The sequence below is a fragment of the Ascidiella aspersa genome, chromosome 1 (genome assembly GCF_963924565.1).
Source record: "Ascidiella aspersa chromosome 1, kaAscAspe10.2, whole genome shotgun sequence".
Taxonomy (NCBI): Eukaryota; Metazoa; Chordata; class Ascidiacea; order Phlebobranchia; family Ascidiidae; genus Ascidiella; species Ascidiella aspersa.
Genome location: NC_139447.1, coordinates 27,393,588 through 27,414,543, shown reverse-complemented (window position 1 = coordinate 27,414,543; position 20,956 = coordinate 27,393,588). Strand labels below are relative to the sequence as shown.

At 35.4% G+C, this 20,956-nt stretch overlaps 1 protein-coding gene across 1 annotated transcript in view; it reads left to right on the top strand.

The window, feature by feature from the left end:
* Positions 1-2,274: 2,274 nt before the first annotated feature.
* LOC146169206 (cullin-9-like) overlaps positions 2,275-20,956 on the top strand; it is a 32,797-nt gene continuing 14,115 nt past the window's right edge. The window contains exons 1-20 of the mRNA XM_083388816.1: positions 2,275-2,402; positions 2,729-2,854; positions 2,995-3,130; positions 3,613-3,704; positions 3,977-4,130; positions 6,608-6,780; positions 7,476-7,596; positions 8,052-8,165; positions 8,724-8,833; positions 9,849-9,970; positions 10,563-10,722; positions 11,300-11,453; positions 12,753-12,835; positions 12,991-13,089; positions 13,732-13,830; positions 14,703-14,841; positions 17,911-18,128; positions 19,160-19,305; positions 19,615-19,686; positions 20,171-20,354. Coding sequence (XP_083244942.1) covers positions 2,295-2,402; positions 2,729-2,854; positions 2,995-3,130; positions 3,613-3,704; positions 3,977-4,130; positions 6,608-6,780; positions 7,476-7,596; positions 8,052-8,165; positions 8,724-8,833; positions 9,849-9,970; positions 10,563-10,722; positions 11,300-11,453; positions 12,753-12,835; positions 12,991-13,089; positions 13,732-13,830; positions 14,703-14,841; positions 17,911-18,128; positions 19,160-19,305; positions 19,615-19,686; positions 20,171-20,354 — 2,610 coding nt within the window. The 5' untranslated portion in view covers positions 2,275-2,294. The remainder of the gene's footprint in view (positions 2,403-2,728; positions 2,855-2,994; positions 3,131-3,612; positions 3,705-3,976; positions 4,131-6,607; positions 6,781-7,475; positions 7,597-8,051; positions 8,166-8,723; positions 8,834-9,848; positions 9,971-10,562; positions 10,723-11,299; positions 11,454-12,752; positions 12,836-12,990; positions 13,090-13,731; positions 13,831-14,702; positions 14,842-17,910; positions 18,129-19,159; positions 19,306-19,614; positions 19,687-20,170; positions 20,355-20,956) is intronic.

Below are 20,956 nucleotides of genomic sequence, written 5' to 3'. Positions count from 1 at the left end.
GCGACTTAAATGTGGTACGTCCTGATCTAGCCAGGACAGTCCTATTTTTAGGGCGTTGTTCTAGTCAAAATCTCCCGCTGTTTATTTTCTCGGCGCTCTTTCACTATTGTACGTAAAAATTAATAAAATAAAGTTTTTCTTCAAATGCCGCATACCACAACACATATTGTTTGGGTTAGGGTGCGGGTTAGCGTTTGGTTCAGGGTGGGTCAAGTTATTATTAACAATAAACATAATATTACTTGACCCACCCTCACCCAAACGCTAACCCGCATCCTAACCCAAACAATATGCGTTGTGGTATGCGGTAATATTATTTTGTTCTTTTTGCATAATTTTCTACGTACAATAGTGAAAGAGCGCCATTTTCTCTTACACGTATATTGGTTGATTGCGATTGGCCTGTTTTGTCAACTTAATTGAGAGTAATAACCAATGTGCGTTTTTATTTCCTTATTGTAAAAGTGAATATAATTGTAACTTCATTATGGCATGTAAAGGTCCCGTGGTCGATTGATGCCAGTGTATTAGATATGTCAATATTAGTTTGCTAGGGATGTGTTATTTCCCTGATGATAGAATTTAAAAATAGTTTTATACACCGGTACAATAGATAATTTCGCTGTAGATATTGTTGCTATTTACGTCCTAAAAATGTGTGTTTCCAGTCTAGTAGGAGGGGGTTTCTTTTTTGTGTAAATCTAGTCATGTTTGGCTGTTTTTCACGGTAGATCTAAAATATACTGGATCATAAGAAACATAAAGATCGCAAATTTTCACAAAATAAGGACAAATTTTATTTGGATCTTATTATAGTCTCTTTGGTCCAACAACATAGAAACATAATATGTCGTATTTATTCGTATGGTAAACGGCTGGTAAAACAATCAAAAAAAAAAAATCCTAGTAGTTTAGTTTTTAGTTAAAATATCCAGAAAAAATACCTCATCGTTTTGTACGATTTGCTTGCAGGGCTACAGTAAATTATTATAATACGTTTTTTTCTTTTTGGTTAATATATTTCCAAAACTTTGAACTAACGTTTGATTTAATGTGTCACTGCCTGGCGCTCTGTGGGGCAGCAGCCCCATATTTCATGTTCTTTGCCCTGATTTCTTGAGACTGCCCAGGACGAGGAAAAGGGGCGCTGGTCTAGAATCCTACCACAGTTCTAAAATCATTGCAAAAAATTTGAGTTAGGATGCGGGTTAGCGTTTGGGTGTGGGTGGGTCAAGTAATATTATATTCCTAATTTAATAATAATACTTGACCCACCTTAACCCAAACGCTAACCTGTACCCTAACCCAAATGGTGTTTCGTTGTGGTAGGATTCTAGACCAGCGCCGGAAAAGGTACACCACGAGTAAAATAATCTGAAATTCTCGTGACAGCCAATGCAGCCTGTCGGGGCGCATATATACATAGACATTGTGACACATATAGGAACTATAGGCTACTCTCTATTATGGGAACCGGAATCGGAAGCTTATACGCGCTTGCAAGTTGCGATTATACAAGAAGTCCGTGGGGTCGAGAAACTTTTCTTAATAGGCTTGATTACCCCACCGACTGACGTTTGCTCGTTGGATAACTGTAAAGATAAAAGATAGGGAGCGGGAAATTGAATTATGTATTGACCTTTATTGACTTAAATCGAAATAATTTAAAAAAAGTTGTGCTATGATCCTGAACCTCCGCTGTGTGAAAAAACCTTAATTGCACAGTGCACACCTCACAATTCTGTGCTGCACACCTAAGATCTTGAGGTAAAGTTCCATAAAGTACAGACTAAGCTTGGATCAAAGGGAAGTTTGCAGCTCATTTCCCAATGACACAAAATTGGGCGCTGGTCTAGAATCCTATCACAGCATAGAAATAATTATCAAAGCACGCACAATATTTGGGTTATCGTGTCAGTTAGTGTTTGGGTGAGCGTAGGTCAACTAATTATTATTTAACAGTTATTGCGTTTGGGTAGGATTCTAGACCAGCGGCCAAAATTGATACCATGTGTAACATAAATAAAAACTTGCCCAATTTCTAACAATTGTTAAAAAAAGAATAAAACATCCATTTATGGTAATTTTTACTTTAGTTGTACTTTTAATTGCTCTTGTCAGAATAAACTCAAATTAAATACACTTTATCTCAGTAATATTTTAGACTTTGTAATTATAGAATAGTTATTTTGTGATAAAACTATAGCAAATTTTATTAATTTATTATTTTATATTCAGACTAACTTGTTACTTGATTGAAGATCAATTGTTAAATATGTGACCTGATAATTGAAATGGATAAAAAACAGGAACTTAGTGTTGTCGTGAGTAGCACAGAAACGTTGCTTGCCAAAGAACTTATTCGACAAAGAACCTTGCCAGATGGAAGTGTTGAAAACTTGGTAAGGCTGATATGTGTGTACATTATATAAAAATTAACAAAGAGGACTTGTTTTAGTAGGTGCTGTGTATACAGTGTATTGTAGATTTTAACTTGTTTTTTAGTTTTTTTTTGTTTAGGAACAATATATTTTTAAAACTAATTCCATTATTTTGTTTTTTTGTGTCTGTAATCCAAAGTTATATCGTAATTTCTGATAGTCTTTAAATCATTACCAGAATTTTTAAATCTTGTTTCTAACTACAACATGACTTATATACTCATCGGTTTTACAAGAATGTTATTATTTACATTATATTAAAGCAGTATGCATTGTTTTTGTTGTAGGTAAAATGGTGCATATTCAGTCCTCCAAAAAACCTGACGTTGTCTGATGACAAGTCATCTTCAACAAGTCTCAATGATGAAAACAGGCCGTCTAAATATGTGTTTCTTTGGATGAGCAATCAAGAGGTTTGTTTGTAAAAAATCTTGTATAAAAATCAAATAATTTATGGAATTGTAAATCACAACAATATCCTAGAAATACTGGACCATGTTTTAATGCCTAAACATTTAAATATATAATTTATTTAAAATTCCCCCTTTTTCAGTTGATGGTGTGTTGTCCCCAGCTTTATAATGCAGAACCAGACAAAGGTCTGATGAAACAAACAAACAAAAGATCTGAAGCAGCTGACCACAGTGATCCGCCTTCTGATGTGGAGGACCTGGATGACATGCGACATGGTGTGACATACCATAGACCTGTTTTTGTTGTAATTGCTAATCGATTAATGCCATCTCTTTTTTTTAATGAATTTTCCTATCTTATAAATAAATCATTACAAAAAACTTCTTAAATAAAGATTTTTTTTTATAGGTATATCTATGCATAAACTGTTGCTACCAGGCATAGTAATATAAATCAAAAAGCTCCTCTGGTAATTGGTAATTATTTACCACTGTTCCGGCAACCTATGCAAGTCGCCTTCAGCAGGTTTCAATGACACCGAACGCCCGTACAATTCATAAAAAACACACAAAGGAAAATACGAGCAAGGAAACGATAAGAAAATAATTAGCAATAACGTTGTCAACCCTGACAAAGGCGACTTGCATAGGTTATCAAAAGGTTTGTAAATAATTACAATTATAAGATCTGTTTTTTGAGGTATATCTATGGCACACAATAAACCCAGACTTTATGTCCTATGGCACTTTTTTTGCAGATGTTGTCAAACTAGTGAATCGAGCAAGGAAGCAAATGCAGAGGTTAAAGAACATGTCCAAATCTTTACCCAGCTTAACTCATACTATAAAGGCAAGAGTCTGTGTTCACAGTATTTATAGACAGTTTAAATTTAGTTGATTAATTAGTTGCTTGCTTTAAGTATTCATTCACATTTTTGTACAAACACAACTTTTGATTTCACAGATGCCAGACAATACTGTAATGTAAATACATTTTTAATAATTTATGTGTATTCTTTTTTTGTTTTCTGGTATTTCAAAAAAATATGTGACAATCAAATTATTCAGTACAGTTAGATTATCATATTTGCCAAAAATTTAACGTCATCCATTTGCTTCTAGGTGCTACGAACGTATGCCAGCCTCGGTTCTCTTTCAAATGTGTTCAGAGAAACTGGAGCTTTGGACCTAATACTTGAACTTTTGTGGACCAAAGATGAGGAAACAAGAAGAGCTGCTGGAAGAATGTTGAGGGCCCTTGCTTTAAATGATGCAGGCATGTTTGAATTAGAAAATCAAAAGTAGAATCACAAGGGGGTTCTAGAACTTTAGGTTTCGCATTCAGAATATCGCATCCTAGTATATTTTCATCAAATAATTTAACCTTAATTTTTGTTTAAAAGCAAGCACTATAAATTTGTCACCGCAGCGACAGGCCTTTATCTAACTTGCCACTTGTGTTTCTACAATTGGACACAACCATCGGCGGTAAAACATTAAATTATATATATCGGTTTAAATTACCCTTCATGAACGGCAGAATTGGATACAAATCCCATAATTTGGATTCAAATCCAAGGATTCAATATTATACTACTTTGAACATCCCTACCAATAACACAATTATTCTATTCAACTAGCTGTATCTTTTTTTGCTGTATCTTTTTTGTTAGCACCCAAATTTTAAAGTGTTTTTATGAGATCACGCCCTCGCAAAGGGGTCAACTGGATTTTTCTTATGAACCAAAATTTTCTTTGCTGAACAGAAGAAAAGTTTATGTTTTAAGAAGGACCCTTCTAAAAACCAACGAAATAATTTTTAGCACATTTTAAATGTATCTGGTGACTCAGTGGTCCACGTATAATATTTAGATGAATTGATTTCCATGAGGTTGAGACTAACACATTGCACAAACAGTACAAAATTGGAAAGCCAAAAACCTGTGTCACTATTTTTTAAATTTACCAGCTAACTTAATTTTGTGTTTTTATGACTGTAAACCTTTCTTGTAACGGTTTGTAACCCATTTTTCCGACATGTGCTTTGACTTGTCACGGTCACGGTCAGTATAGGGATGTTTAAAAGTAGAATATTAGATCATTTTTAATCGTTTTATCGTGGAAAAGTACGCCTTATTGGTAGTTCTTGTGTGGCAAGTTTGGTTAAAAGCCTGTCGCTGTGGCGAAACAATTACTGTGCTGTTTCATACAGCTGTGCAGTGTGGCGTCAGCATTTTTTCGGGCCTGCAATTATTACTTACCGATACCCTTTGCCTAATCATCAAGTGTCAGACAAATGCTGTTAGGTGAGCAAATAGTGTGCAATGCCATGTGCAACGGTTTTGTAATTTGCTTTAAGAGCGATCAGTTGCAAAAGAAACATTCCATCGTTTTTACGATCTCGGGTACACCAATTTTACGATACTCGGGTACCAATTTTACGACCTTATATATCGTAAATAAAAATTTAGCGTGAGTTCTGATTATTTATATCTTAGCGCTAATGTTCTGCCGCAGTAAGACTATCTGCCTGATTCTCAAAAATACCAAGAAACGTAAATACCATTATTAATTATTGACAACAAAAACGAGCTTGCGCATTACATCAAAATTACATACATTATGGACTAACAATCAACAACTATAATCAAAGACGTTTACATAACATTTTCCCTTATCATGGAATATATCTTCAAAACGGCAGCAATACATAGCGACAAAAACGCTATACCAATTCCTATATCTAACTTCTATCCTAATTACTATCCTAATGATCCAACATTATCTACACAATAAACGAGTGATATCACATGCTAGTCATAACACAGAGTGGCGAGGTAAATAGCGTGGTAACCGGCGCCTATGAAATGCACGAATGTTTAAAACCTATTGGGGTACTGAATGTGTTAATTTAGTATTCCTTAAGTAATTACTAACGGCTAAAGATGTTGCAAGACTGCAACAATCGTAAAACGCATAAAGTACGCTACAGGGTTATTTAAATATTCAAGGTCATTTTAAGGCCAAGATTCAAGTAGGCTAAAATTAACGCATCGCTCACTACAAAACAGAGCCGAATATAAACAATAACCAGGCGGCGTCAAAGAACAAGATTTGTAATGACTAACTAAGTTAATTTAAATTAAAATTGTACAATTTTTAAAAGTAAGTGCATTTATTCGTTGATTAATGGCTGTATTTGTTATTAACTTGAAAAAGTAAACCAAGTAAATCGTTAAACACAATGCTTGGTGTTTTTATAAGCAGGGGGGCCACGAGGAGTGAGAGCCTTTCAAAGGGGGCCAGGAAGCTTAAAAGGTTGAGAACCACTGACCTAGATGCAATGAATAAATCATATTTTGTTGTACTCTTTAAACACGGCAACACTTTCATTGAACAGCATACATACTTGGGTAACCAATCTTTTAAATTTGCGACTCTCCTGTTCACCTTTACGTTTCTTGGCAAATCCAATGGCAAAATCTTGATTGTAAATTCTATATCTAATTTTAACCCAAAACCAAGAATCTAAAAACACAAAATATACAAATAACTAACAGTCACTATTATTTGACAGAGTAAGCAAGTAGTGGGGGATTGCCGCGGACTGTGGTCGCGGGCCACATTATCATGTAAGACCGAAAACTATCTGCAGGCTGCTTAAAATATTGTCGCGGGCCGGACCGCCACACCCCTGGTCTAATTCATGCTGTTGGAGTTTCATTCAATCAATATTTGTCTTGTGTTATTTAGGTAGTCGTGCCTACGTGCTACTGTCGTTGACTCAAAATGAAAATGAGGGCCACGAGCAAAAGAAGCATTACGCTGACTTTGAGAACCGTGTCATGGTGATGGAGATGTTTGCAGAGACTGCCTCTGGCGAAGAAGCGCATGCAGTCGCATTAGATTCTGTACAACTACCACAGGTGTATATCATGTTATTGTGTTTGTTTGCTCACAAAACATATCCTGATTTAAATAAAAAATATGTTAATGATAGGCAACATATTTTTATTCCCCGATTTTTGTTTTAAATTAATCAATTTAGATTTCATTGTACGTATACAGGTTTATATATTTTAATTTTTGCATGATAAAAGTTACCATGTTTTTATCCTTTTTTAAATATTCACAGTTTTTCACCTCAATTAAACCTGTCTTACACTAGTATATGTATGTCTGTACAGTCTATATATACTTGTACAAATACCAACACACATGTGTCACTAATGTTTAGAGTAGGTTGTAGAAATTTCCATAAATAAATATTCGAAAATGTTTTCTTTAGTCACTGGAGCTAGTTGCCTCTTAACTCTTTTAACCTTTAATAATATGCTATGCTAATTTAAGCGAATTTGTAAAACAATTGAGTCTGAAACAAACTAGATCTCTATTCTTCAGCCTGCTGTTTTGTTTTCTACTGTGTCATTTTCATAACCTCAGTAAAACCCTTTAGTCATTATATTGTAAACCCCAGTGAAATATAGTCAACCTTATTTTATCATTAATGTGAAAACTCATTGATCCACTATTATATCTAAATATATAACAATAACATTGGTTGTTGCTACTGCTAGTTTAACTGCAAGTATTACAAAGACTTATTGTGTAAAATACCAAGGTCACTGGCAAAACGTTGTTCACGTTGATGAAGTGCTACCTACGGGTTACATCACTTATGGATATTGATTCAAGTTCCAACACACACCAAGGAAAGACTCATTGCTCGTGGATGACTTTAAGTGAGTTTGTTTACAAGGTATACACAGGGTTACCATCTACTGAGCCTGGAAAAGCACTCTTCTTGCTCTGCGATGATCAGGGCAGATCTAGGATTTTTGTTAAAATTTTGTGGCGATCTGCAATTTGGGAGAACAAGCAATCCTTTGACATTATTATGTGATAGAATACATTGTTTTCCTAATCTGGTAAAAAGGACAGGACTAATGAAAAACGTTAACCTTGTCTATGAATGTTGGTAAAACATAAAATAAAAAAAGTTCTTAGAAATTTTTCAATCCAAATACTTATCATTTTTTTTATGGAGCTGATTTACCATAAGGTCAAAAATAAGTGTTTTTTGAAGTATTAGCACATTTTAATATTTTTTTAAAAGAAATACACAATTTTCAACCTGAAACCACCTCTAATAGATCGGCTGGTTAAAATTTTTATAACTTTGTTTTACTCTGTATAGCAGAAGGTTCTATGTGCGATGAAACAGTACACCGCTTTGAGGTTTCCATGGCAATATCAGATCTTATTTATGAGCTCGGCAGGATCATGGACTGGAACAAGTCCCCTAAAGCTGGTAATACCCCGGTAGAGTTAGTACAGCCTGATTTTATATTATGCGGAACTCCCCAGGCTGAATGTCACCTTGCATGACATCATTGTTAAGTTATTTTGCGTTTTTAACATTTACATCACCCCTATGTACTTTAATGCTGGGGTTTTCCTATATTTAAGCAATTCTGTATTTTTTTACGTTTTGGAAATGGATATGGTAATAATTTAATTATTTGAATAAAAATAAAATCGTAATAAAGGTTTATCCATACATATGTTTATTCAGAAAACTACCATTTTGCATATCTACTTTACATAATGCTGATTGCTGAAAATCACAAACCAAACTCTATATGTGCAAACTTAATATAAATTTACAAGCTCAAATATAAATTTTTTTTGGAAATGTATATAGTAAAATATCGGAAAAAATATCAGCCCAAATTTACTAATACTGATACACCAGTATGAGCAGAATATGAGCCCATATAACTGAAAAACAAATATATCAGTCTACCTCTAAATTAATATATATTAAAGATTAAAATGTTTTTAATGTTTATATATGCTGGCCTTTTAGGATCACCCTTTTCAGATACCAGCAACTTAGCAACATCATCCAGTGCTGCAAGTACAAAAAATCCACCAGCAGTAAAGCAACATCAAATCAAAGAAAAGAAAACTGACAATGTACGTGTATAGTAGATACAGTCAACTAGTCAATCTTCTTAACATTCCATTTAATTAGGTTAAGGAGTGTCATGCGTTCTATAATTTGCAAGTTCAGACAGTAGTCAGGTGAGGGCCTTCGTTTTAGGTTAATTTTTTTCACATGTAGTGATTTTTAAACTTGCCTTTTGTTTCTTATATGTCTTTTAGTTTAAATATACTACATTTTTAGACAAAATTCTAAATATTAAAAAACATATAGTATCACCGTTTTTTTTTATTTCAAAACAATATCCTAAATTGAAAATACTACTTTACATTTCCCCCAGATTAAAATATGCGTGACAGACAATTCAATGTTATTTATAAATTAAAGATAAAAATAGTTAACAAAAACGTTTACTTCATATGGTGGTGATTAGGGATGTTCAAAATAGAATCCCAAGGTATTCTAGAATAATAGGTTTCGAATCTAGAATAACGAATCCAGAATAGCGAATCCTAGTGTATTTTTATTAAATTATTTAGCCTCGATTTTGTTTGGGGAAGGGGTTAATCTTTATCTACCTTACAGGGCCCACAATCACAGAAATAAATCGCCCAAACAATTTGCTAACATATGTACATTATAATTAAAAAAATCTCCCATTTACATTCTTAACAACTGTCATCTGAAGCCGTTTTGTTAGCTGTAATATGTCAACTGCCCAGATTGTGTCCAAAACTTATATTTTTGCCAATAGTGAGTAGAATGCAACACTGCACGCAGAACTATTTAGCAATTCGGTCGTGTTTGGTCAAGCATTGTTGGGTCTTAGGGCTTCTATTTCGACGAACAAGAGTTATGCAGTCAAATAATGTACTGCAAAGAATACAGAGTTACTATTGACTTAACGAATTCTTGACAATTACACTGCGCATAACGTGTTATTTTAGTATTCGTTCAGTATCATTTTTTGGCAACTCTTTTGTATTAGCTAAAAGCTCATTTATATTCAACTTTGGGCAAGCATTTTATAGCATATGTTTATTTTAGAATGACAAGGAAGTCTCTGGTGTTTGCAAACCACTGTTTGCAGAGCGATTGCAAGAAACAACCCTTGATCCCTCTTTGCTGGCATCGCTAATTAAGTCTGATCACCCACTTTCTGAATACAAGTAAGTTTTCCAATAGAATCAATTACTTTTTCGTTGTTGTTTAATTACTACTTAAAACCATTTTTAAGGAATTTTGTTTCAATCTACTGTGGCTGCTATTTTTGAATTTTCAAAATTTTATTTATTTTGTGGTGCAAATATGAAACCCTTTTCAGTGTCGTCATTTTGTTATGTAATACCTATTTACCCTAAAAATACAGTTCGTAGGTTTTTGAATACGATTGGCTAGCAAATATTCAGTACCTAAGTTACAAGTTTGGCAAAACTAATAACGTTTCAACATTCACAAACAGGAAGATTGTTCACTTTTTAACAAACTGTTAGCATTGCAACTTTCTTCATCTTATGTGTTTATAACAGGATAAATTAGATGCACGATTGGACACTCTAAAATTCGTAAAACAGGCTGGCGAATGTTTTTAAGCCAAGTTCTATTTTAATTTGATATTCCTCCTAATCCCGGTTTGTAAAAAAAGACATCACGCATGATTTGCGTACTTTCTCCTCACAATAGTAATAAAACTTGTCACGTCCTTATAATAAAAGCTTATGACTCGAAAGATCGGCGTAAAACTGGTTGGTTTCGAAACAGGCATCCAAGTGCTTTCGACTCACGGCGCCACTACGCCAACTATGTGAAGTCGATCGTGAAAGCGGGTTACCGCGTGAGGGCGTGCCAATCCTACCAAGATGTAACTGAGGGCGATGAAGGCATTTACAGGCAGCACAACGAGTCCACGCCTCCCGTACAGGTCCGTTCATTTTATAACCAGATTAATTGTGGTAACGTCTGGGAATGTGTTTTGTAGCTATAATAATCAATTGTGAAATGGCAACGTAAAGGCTGAAAACTAGAATAAAACTGTCCCTGGAAACTTCTTTACACATTAAGTATCGCATCAGGGTTCTCTTTGATCGAAGGTCGTTTATTTTTCAATCCACCCTACTTGGTTCAAAATAGGTGTGCAAAATCGTATTAAATCTTCTCGCTATTTAATGGGTTCAGTGTCATCAATCTATGCATGATCGATGCGAACGCCGAATGTGAACCAAACATACTACTCTTAATTAACGGTTTTAACATAATAACCCCAATTGGTAAGTATAAAACAGCATAGTTTGTTCGTCATTATGTTTCTATTTAAACAACCATTTACATTTTCATTAACATGGAAAGGTGGTCATGCCGGTGTCTTTGCACTTGAGGTCAGCTAAGAGGTAGCTTTTAAATTGACTCCATTTTCCATCGTAAAAAGTAGCATTATCACCTGGCCCTGTTTGTAATAAAGACAAGTTAAAAAATCGGCCAGAATTGCCTTACTCGTGCAGGTTTTTTGGCACCGCTTGAACCGCGCCTACTGGGTCTACTGGCACCACATCGTTCTCGTGCGACCTTCGGATGTTGACGCTGACATTCCCGTCGCCGAACCACTCAAGTTCATCGCCAACCCCGAGACATCGCTGCTCTGGCCGTTATTAAGCGGTAAGTTGCGCCTACAATTGATAAATCTTTTGCTCACTTACCCTGAGTGTTTTTACTTTTTTTTAAATTGCGCAAATATACAATACTACTAGACCAGCAGTTCCCAACCAGTGGGCCATAAGAACATTTAAGGTGGGCCACAGCCCAATGTCAAAAAGCTAGTTTTAGTTTCATTTGTGTCATTATATTTAATTTTACAGGAATAATGGGTTGGGGGGGAAAATAAAAAGAAATGTAAATTTATTGTTCATCCACAAGTATCTCGCTAATGTACGGTTGATTAAATAATCTGTTTTGAAATATGTTCTGCTGTGTTTTGTTCTAAACCTCTTTACAGTTTTTTCTAGGGTTGGGCATTTGACCAGTCAAATAAAATACGGTCAAATACTCGTCAAATAGGTCAAATATTGGTCAAATACTATACACACTATCATAATGAAAATTAAATTAAAAATAAACCTTGATTTTAACTTTAAATAAATATATGAACGTTTTGGCTCAAGTACAATGGTTTGTAAAACCAAAACAATTATTTTATGACTATCAATAAGAATTTTTGTAAAACATGCCCATCTTACAAAGCACAACCACCAAGTTAAGCCAACAAGTTCATTAACAAAATTTAACAAAAAGTTAATGCATCAGTTAAAACATATTTTTACTCCTCATCACAACTTTGTCACTATCTGAATTTTCTAAATCATCACCTGGGTCCACTGGAGACGAGGGATTTGGTTCTTCTAAATTTCTAAGTAGCGCAAGATTGTGGTATACCCCGACTAGTGCTTTCTTTTATGACAAATGCGATTCATCATATACCTGGATTTATTCTAAACAAAATAAATCTACTTTGCTATTACAAACACTTGTTATTAGCACAGAACATGTGTTTGCATCAGGTAAACCCTACCATTTTATATTTGAATTCTTTAAAAAAGTTACAATCAAGATCAAATCACAAAAACAAAATTTTACAAAATTTGAATCTAATATGAGTATTTGACCAGTTAAATAAAGTGCGGTCAATTGACCGTATTTTGACCGGCTTGCCAACCCTACTTTTTTCTTTCATAAAAATTTATTGGGCCACATTATTTTTTTGCAACTTAAGTGGCCACAAATGAAAAAAGATTGAGAACCACTGTACTAGACCATTAGCACAGTTTTAAGCTATCTACTGAAGGCACAGCAATAAAGTTGGATTCGTACAAACATTGGGAAATCTTGAGATATGAAAAAAAACGTTATACTATGTATTAATTTCTAGTTCATGTGATATAATTTTTCCTTTTTAATCAGGTATGAGTATTCAACCAAAACGCATTTATGGTTTACGTCCACCCGTTCAAGAAGTGATCTCAAAACAAAATCCCGAATTGAATGTAAGTGTTTAATTGTATAAAGCATATAAAACTACCACTAATGAGTATATAAAGTAATCCTTTAGTGCAGTAATTTTTAATGACTGTTATTTGAAGTCTTTATTGTAGTGATTGGAAACAATTTTATGTTTTATATACTTTGTTTTAATTTATAGTGGCAGTGTCCTGAGAAAGATTGGTGGCTCTTGCTTTTCTATGTGAGCAAACTTTCCAAGACGGCCAAAGAATCAGTAAAAAATATTTATGTGAAAAACGTAAGCATTTAGAAAACAGCATTTTTGACGTCAACCAAGTTGTAATTTTTTTCCTACATGCACTTCTTTATTTCCTCACAACAAATGTAAACAAGTGCTCCTTTTTTAAATTCCGAATGAAACATAATTTTTAAACTTGATGGCTTAGACCAGCGGTTCTCAACCAGTGGGCCATGGCTCACTGGTGGGCCATAAGAACATTTGGGATGGGCCACAGACCAATTTAAAAAAGCTAGATTTAGTTTCATTTGTGTCATTATACTTTATTTTACCGGAATATTGGCTTGCGGAGGAATTAAAAATGAGTGTAAATTTATTGTTCAGCCGTAAGTATCTCAGTAATGCACGGTTGAATAAATAATCTGTTTTGAAATATGTTCTGCTGTGTTTTGTTCTAAACCTATTTTACAGTTTTTCTTTCATAAAACTATTGGGCCACATAATTTTTTTGCAACGTAAATGGGCCACGAAAGAAAAAAGGTTGAGAACCACTGGTTTAGACTAATAAACGATCCATTAGCAATGTGTGAAATTAATTATATAAGATAAAAAAAAGACATCGATAGTGTTATGAGCATACCTTGTTGCCTTATAGTAAAAAACGTGTTATTTTTTATTATAAATTGTGTTATTGTATTCCAGCTTCCGTCGAGCGCTCACATGAGCTCTAAAGCGCCATCGCGCGACACTGTTGTGTTGATTATGCACCTGATTCTTGGGGAAATTAACGAATGGGACAAGGTAAGTAATATCTTAAATTTTTCCTGGCTAACCTTCTTTCAGTACGGTAAATTGTTTTCACTGTTAATTTACTCCAGTGGTCGGCAAACTTTTTTTGTCACGGCCAAAAGCACTCTTTTCAGAGCTATTAAAGGCCACTACGAAAACAGTGGCGGTTTCAAAATATTTGTTTTTGAGGTGAAATATTACACGGCGTCTAATGCCCTGAGCACTGCCATACCATAATATAGAACATTACATAACGAAGAATATACGCGCGAAGCGCGATAAATTTTGCGTGTACAACTGTACATACACTTGAAGTTGGAAAAATGTATAGTTCGACGTTGATCTGAACCATGCATGCCTAGACAAAATAAAAATTCTTAGCCACACGAACTTTTAAAATTAAGTGCAATGAATGTACATTGTACAGCTATCCAGCTATCACGCGGACCACAACTACATGATAATACTAAGCTATTCAAAAATAACTCGCGGCCCACTAAGAATAGCTCTGTGGCCCTCAGTTTGCCGACCACTGATTTACCCGAACCTTTGTTCTGACGATGGACATTGTTCAAGCACTGTACTTGGTGCAAGGAAATAAGGTCCAAAGCATTTAATATATTTTGTTGTAATTTGTCTCGTGTTGTAATCACTCCTTGTAATATGGTCAAATGTATAGCGGACACTAAATGCAGCCTTAGGGATGTGGCAATAGACAGCTACTCAAAGGTCAGTAAAGAATGTAGCCGTTTCTTTCGCACATTACCATGCAAACTGGTGAAAATTATTTTAATTTTTCGTTGAGGGATGAATTTATTTTGTTGTGATGTTGGGACAGTTATCTCCGATATTTTCAAAACTCGTCTCTTGTCACTGATCTGTAGAAATCCCTTGCCAAGTCCGCGATGTGCAAGTCCATTATGGATGAGATCATCAAAGAACAAGAAGATGCTGAAAAGATGCGGCAGGAGGCTGATAAGCCGTCCTCTCCGTCCAAAGATGTTCAGGCTGCAGAGGATATACGTACGTTGAGTTGCTTTAAATGTAAAGTTATTTTTCTACTTAAATGTGTAACAAAGCTGCCTGTGTGTATATGAGTGTTTCTCAACCGGGATGCTGCTGCACCCTGGGGTGCCATTTCTAATGCTCAAAGGTGCCGAGAGATATTTAAGAATCTGATTTTTACTCAACTCCTACAACTTTTTTGTAAGATTAGAGTGGAATAAATCTAATTATAACTTCCTACGTTGTGTAGAGTTGACGTGTTTTATTCCAGTTTCGTTTATTGTGACATACTAGTGAACTACCTACGGAAAAAATCTTGTAGGGGGCCGCAATCTATTTATTATTTCTTAGGGTGCCGCAAGCCATAAAAGTTTGAGAACCACTTTTGTACATCGTAACAAAAAAAGGAAAACAATTAAACTTCTAGCAATCCAATGATTAATCGATTTTAAATCAGTAGATGTCGAATTACATTGTTTGGTTTTAAACTCCATTTAAAACCCTATCGCAATTTTTTTTTACAAAAATGAAGTTATGGGGCTTCCTAACTTTATCAACACGAATTTGCCAACACTTAACTCTTAGTATAACGTTTTCTTTTTTTCTTTTATATTTGTTTAGATTTAACATGATTTCTGGCGTGGGTTGATCTCAGCTTAAAATTCTGTTTATCCTTCAAACATAAGATTAAATTGTAAAATTAAATTGTATATCAACGACGGGAAACCAAGTCAACTGACACTTCAAAATTTAGATATGCAAAATTATACCACGTACACATTACACATACTGCATATAAAATCGAAGTAAAGTCCCGTATCGTTTTGAGAGGCAGAGTAATTTTTCTAGACCGAGTTTTGTCTGTAGGCCAATAGACCCGCGTAATCCGTTTTGTGGCTTGCAAAAACTGGCTCTATACGAACATTCCCATGGCCATGAGATTGGCTAATTCTATTAACCTAATTCATTAAGGGAATGATTGTCAACGTTTTTTGACTTACGGCACCCCTCAAAAATAATAAATAGATTTTTGGCACCCCGACTGGAAATTTCCTTGGGTATTTTACTGAAATGTCACTATAAATCAGTGGTTCTCAACCTGGGGGTCGCAAGGGGTTGTTTGGGGGGTCGCCGTGTAGTATTTGATAAAAAAAAATTCATAAGAAATACGCAATGTGAACCAAAAGTTTAGCAGTATAGAATGAGCAAAAGCAACCGCCAGTCTAACATTTGTCTTTGTGTGGCTTTTGCTGCAGTGAACCTGTCGTTTATGACATCACCATTACAAAATTCGGTCCAAAAATGATAAATTGTCCTAATTTAACTGCAGTGTCCGACGGTTTTTAAATTATTAGGACAGTAAGCTTTCTGTTCTAATTTGGCCGAATTTATTTGCAACATTGTGGGATGAAGTAAAACCACGGGCTCAAGAGGCCTCCAAAATTGTTTATACCAATTTTAACCACGTAAATCAAGAATTTTTCGCGCTTCGCGCGATTTTGATGCGTATTTCCCCAATAGTTCCGTACAGCATAAAAGCGTCAGGTGAAGTATAGGGCGCTTTAGTTCCAAATTGCAATTTAGGCCAACTTATAAAATTTGTGCAAGGTTTACGATAGGTTACAGGCAAAGTATTTCTACTTGTCAGGGCATCATAACTTTTTACATAGCCTTTCTAAAACATCAACAGAACTCCGGTAATAACATTTTGGTGTTGCCGTTTTCGCAAAAGGAAATAGAATTTACAGAAAGCTTTATTATTGGACTACCGTTAATGACTAACCGTTTTGTAAATTTGTAAGGTATTTTGGCTGCTCACTAAGAACAGTTACCTCCATTCCATTGATTCTCTTTAGTCTCGCACTAGGTACATGCTAAATTATTATTTGACCTAAAATATCGGAATTTCACACCAACAGTGTCCTAATATTTAACCCAGCATCTGACAACCATGGCTCAAACCGTAACTTTAGCTTGTTATGCAATGTGCATAGCACATTTTAGCCAAATTTTGATACAATCCTAGATTCATAGTCTAGATTTTTTTTTTCGGATCGAATTTTGCCATACTGAGGTTTATGTATCACTAGGCCTACCGTATGTCCTCTTTTAGGAGGATTTGTCCTCCTTTCTCAAGAAAAGTGAATGGTCCTCCGAGGACGCTTAAAAATGCCTTAATGTCCTCTTTTTTTGCATTTCGAGTTAGTTGCTTATACTTTCAACAAAACTTTTAAAAAAATACTGCCTTGGCGGTTGTATATAATTTCAATGACATTTCGTGAAAACAATTTTACGATCTCGTTAAAAATGATCATTCCTTATTGGCAAAAGTTAAGGGAACCGCAAAGTATTCATGGGCTGAAGCTAAAAAATAAATTTGATTTGTTGTTTTTGTGTCTGTTTTCGTAACTTTTGCTTTGCTTTGTTTTTGTAACTATTGCGTGCAACTACCAAGGAAATGTAAAATATTAACAAACTTAAACGTAACAATTCTACTTCCGTTTTACTTGCCAAAATGTCCTCTTTTGGGTGCTGAAAATATGGTAGCCCTATGTATCACACACTATAATTGGGGGGGTCGCGGAAGTTATCGAAAACTGGGGGTCGCGAGAACAAAAAGGTTGAGAACCGCTGCTATAAATGGAACTAGAACAGCACAATCAACTTGAAACATGTAGGAAAAATTCATTTGATATTATGGTCTTCAATCGTACACAATAAGTTCTATCAAAAATCTTACCGTTTAAGCAAAGATCAAATTCGTAAAAATTTTTAAATATCTATCGGCACCCTTAGCATTACAAACGGCACACCAGGGCACCGCGGCATCCTGGTTGAGAACCTCTGCATTAAGGATTACCGGCGTATAATTCCTAAAACATAATTATTAAGGCTAGAGGTAAAGTAATGTTTTGGTCCGATCTCATGTTGCAATACGCAACACTTGGGAAAGAACGAATGCATACTAATTTAGTTTAAAAGTGGAAAATTCATACTCTTCGGTAGAATATATGACAAAGAGAAATCTAACGATTTGTTCTCAGTGTTATAAAAAGATAAATCTTCCAAGCCTCTTTTTCTCCGCAGTGGGAACTAGTTCGTCCTCCCAATCTCGTCCTGTCGATGGATCCGAGGAGCAAGAATCCCCGGCGTCTTCCGCGACTAAGGACGTGGAGGAGCTGGTGGACTCTCGCGTCCAGGACTACGGGAGCGTGGAGGAGTATGCCAAAGCCGTCGAGATGGGCCTCCGCATCTCGCTCATCCAGGACGGGGAGAGCGAGAAGAAATACGGAAAGCTCTTCCTGGTGAGGATTTTTGCATGGCGATTTCAGTTAATACTATTAGACAGTTTTTAAGTAAAAAACAGTTTAGAGCAGTGCTCTTTAACCAGTGTGCGCGGTGCAATCTAGGGTGCACCAGTACGAAAGGGTATAAAAGAGTGCGTCACAAACTTTGAATGAACCATTAATATTTGACTTCTCAAGTTTTAATGCAGTTTTATGACATGCAATAGTAGTCGCAAGCAGCCTGCACCAATAATCGAACTTTTATTGACAGTGTGTAAAACTTCGGCAGCTCCGCTCGGTTTAATTGACATGATGATATTGATATGCTTAATGATTTTTCATATCGCTTTTACCTTAGTTTATCTTTAAGTAAACAGGGTGCATGAGTTCGTCACAACAACTTTAAGGGTTCACCAAACCAAAAAAAGTTTAACAGCACTTGTTTAGAGGACAAATTTACCTGGTATTGCTTTAACAACATATTACTTTTTCTGGGTGGAGCTGTTTTTAGAGAGGATTTTTGCGTAATTGCGACTTCAGTGCATAATTTTAGACTTTTTTAAGTAAAAAAAACGTGGAAGTAGTTCATCACAATATTATTGACCCATCTAATTTTATTGCTTCACGCAACATTAGTTTTCCTGGTTGAAAGTGTTTCTGGTCTGGCTTTTTACGAATTTTAACTTCAGATTGTAATGCTGGACTGTATTTTTCTTGGCCAAGTAAAAACTTTTGAAAGTAGTCCGTCATTATTAGCATTAATGCATCTTATAATATTTACAAAATATATTTTTCCTTCTTTGAAAATGTAGCCTTTACCTATATACAACAAGTGTAGTGTAAGCTTTAAATGTAGTGCCTATGCTTTTTAAGATTTTGTTATTTAAAAGATGTTTTTTTTTTCATCTAAACAATCGGTATAGAGTCCATACTAAAAGCTATGGACGGTGTGAACTTTGTTGTAGTAATGCAATGCACAACAGTGATACGGAATGGCATTAATTTTTTTGGCCTTTGAAAACTGCAAGTTCACTTTTCCATTCCCTCAGGACAAAGACAACTACGCGCTCGGCCAGCGATTGTGGAAAATGCAGCAAGAAGAAGAGAAGCTCTCAACCGTGTCCAAGCTGGTGGAAAAAGGCAACAAAGCGTCACGCATCATTTCCCTCACGGTCCTGCACAATCTCCTGTCCAGGTGCGAATAAAATACCAAAGCGTATGCATATTAGTATGAACGACAGGATACTTAACTTTTAACTTGTTTTTAAGAGGAATTTGCTCTCCCTTTGCGATTAACTGGTAAAAAACGGTTTAAATCCAGGACTTTAACCAACCGCAGGCATGAACTAAAATAACCTGGCAAACTTTTCATTATAAACGACCGCGTAGTAAACAATCCTCCCTCATTTTAAATTGAGTTGTGTTTCTCTAATTGCTTATATTGGCTTATATTTAAATCTCTTGGTCTGTGTAAAGTCGTTTTGTTAATGCGATTTTTTTGCAGGACAAACAACCCTCGTGAAGAAATCGAAGAAATGTTCGGCGACATTTTGCCGACTGCCGAGGATTCAGACGCGTAAGTGTTTTGTGTCAGAAAATTACCTGCTTTTTAAATTAATTGTTCGGATTTGAGTTATCGTGTAAAGCTTGAAAACCACAAAATTTTCAAATGACTGACGAAACAGTCAGTATTTCTATAAAAAAATGGTAAATGATCGAATAAATTAGTTTCACTTATTTTGTATTATACAGGATTCCATTAGCCCGATAACTTCTGTTGTTTTGGTACCAAATATGTGTATATGGGTTTTGTCTGTATTAGTGTTAATTTACACAACCTTCGTAAAACATAACAACTTTCGCAAGCCAAACTTTACCGAAAAAAATTTATGTCGAAGTTAAGTCATTTTTCTTCATTGCTGAAATCCAAACCAGATATTTGTAACTTTTTGCAATAAGGTAAACGATTGACTTATGACAAAAATGACAATACCTATTTACACTTTTCCACAGCTATTTTAAATTTATACATTTCACTTATAAAAACACTCGCATTGCAGGTCGGTGGTGCTCTGCTACCTGAACCTTATGAGCGCCGCGCTCAAGGAACAAACGGGGGCTCCCAGAAGTCGCGAGCTTCAATGCCTGGAGATCTCACTGGCCACGACCGGGCACCTTAAGGCCGCCTTCGACGCCATCGCAAGATTTCCCGAGCACCGCGAGCTTGTGTCGGTCGCCATACACGTATGTTAACTATTGGTTTGTTTTATTTGGTGCTTGCTCAGTAAGCTAGATGCAGTTACGTATAGTGTTCAGTTAGTATGAGTGAGTTTTCTGTAGCGACTGTCGCGCGCATACCGACGTTTTACGATCACGAAAATCGACCCATAAAAGTTCTGTAACTTCCGTATAAAACTGTGATTTAACAACTTTGTTGAATTATTCTTTTCTAATTTTACTAATTTGATGGATTCTAATGGGGAATAGCTGATTTTTAATTTTGGCCCAAAAACAGAATTGGGCTCCAATATTAAAATTAGGATTGAAATTGCTGCAATGCTTTTTCGTAATCATGGAAAAGTGGGTATCAGCTGGATTTTTTTTAGTTCGGTTGGGATATGATCGGTTTAAATAATGAATACAAAAACAAAAAAGGAGCTTGAGTGATTTAAATTAGACAAAGGGTAACATGTCAAAAACAGGTGATAGACCCTCACTAGCGTTGGTAAATAATTATTAAATATTACGTGGCTAGAGCAAATATTCGGAATACCGTTCTACGGAAAACCGAAAATATTTCACTTGCCCAAGCACCTGCGTTCATAACCTGCGCCTTGGATACTGCA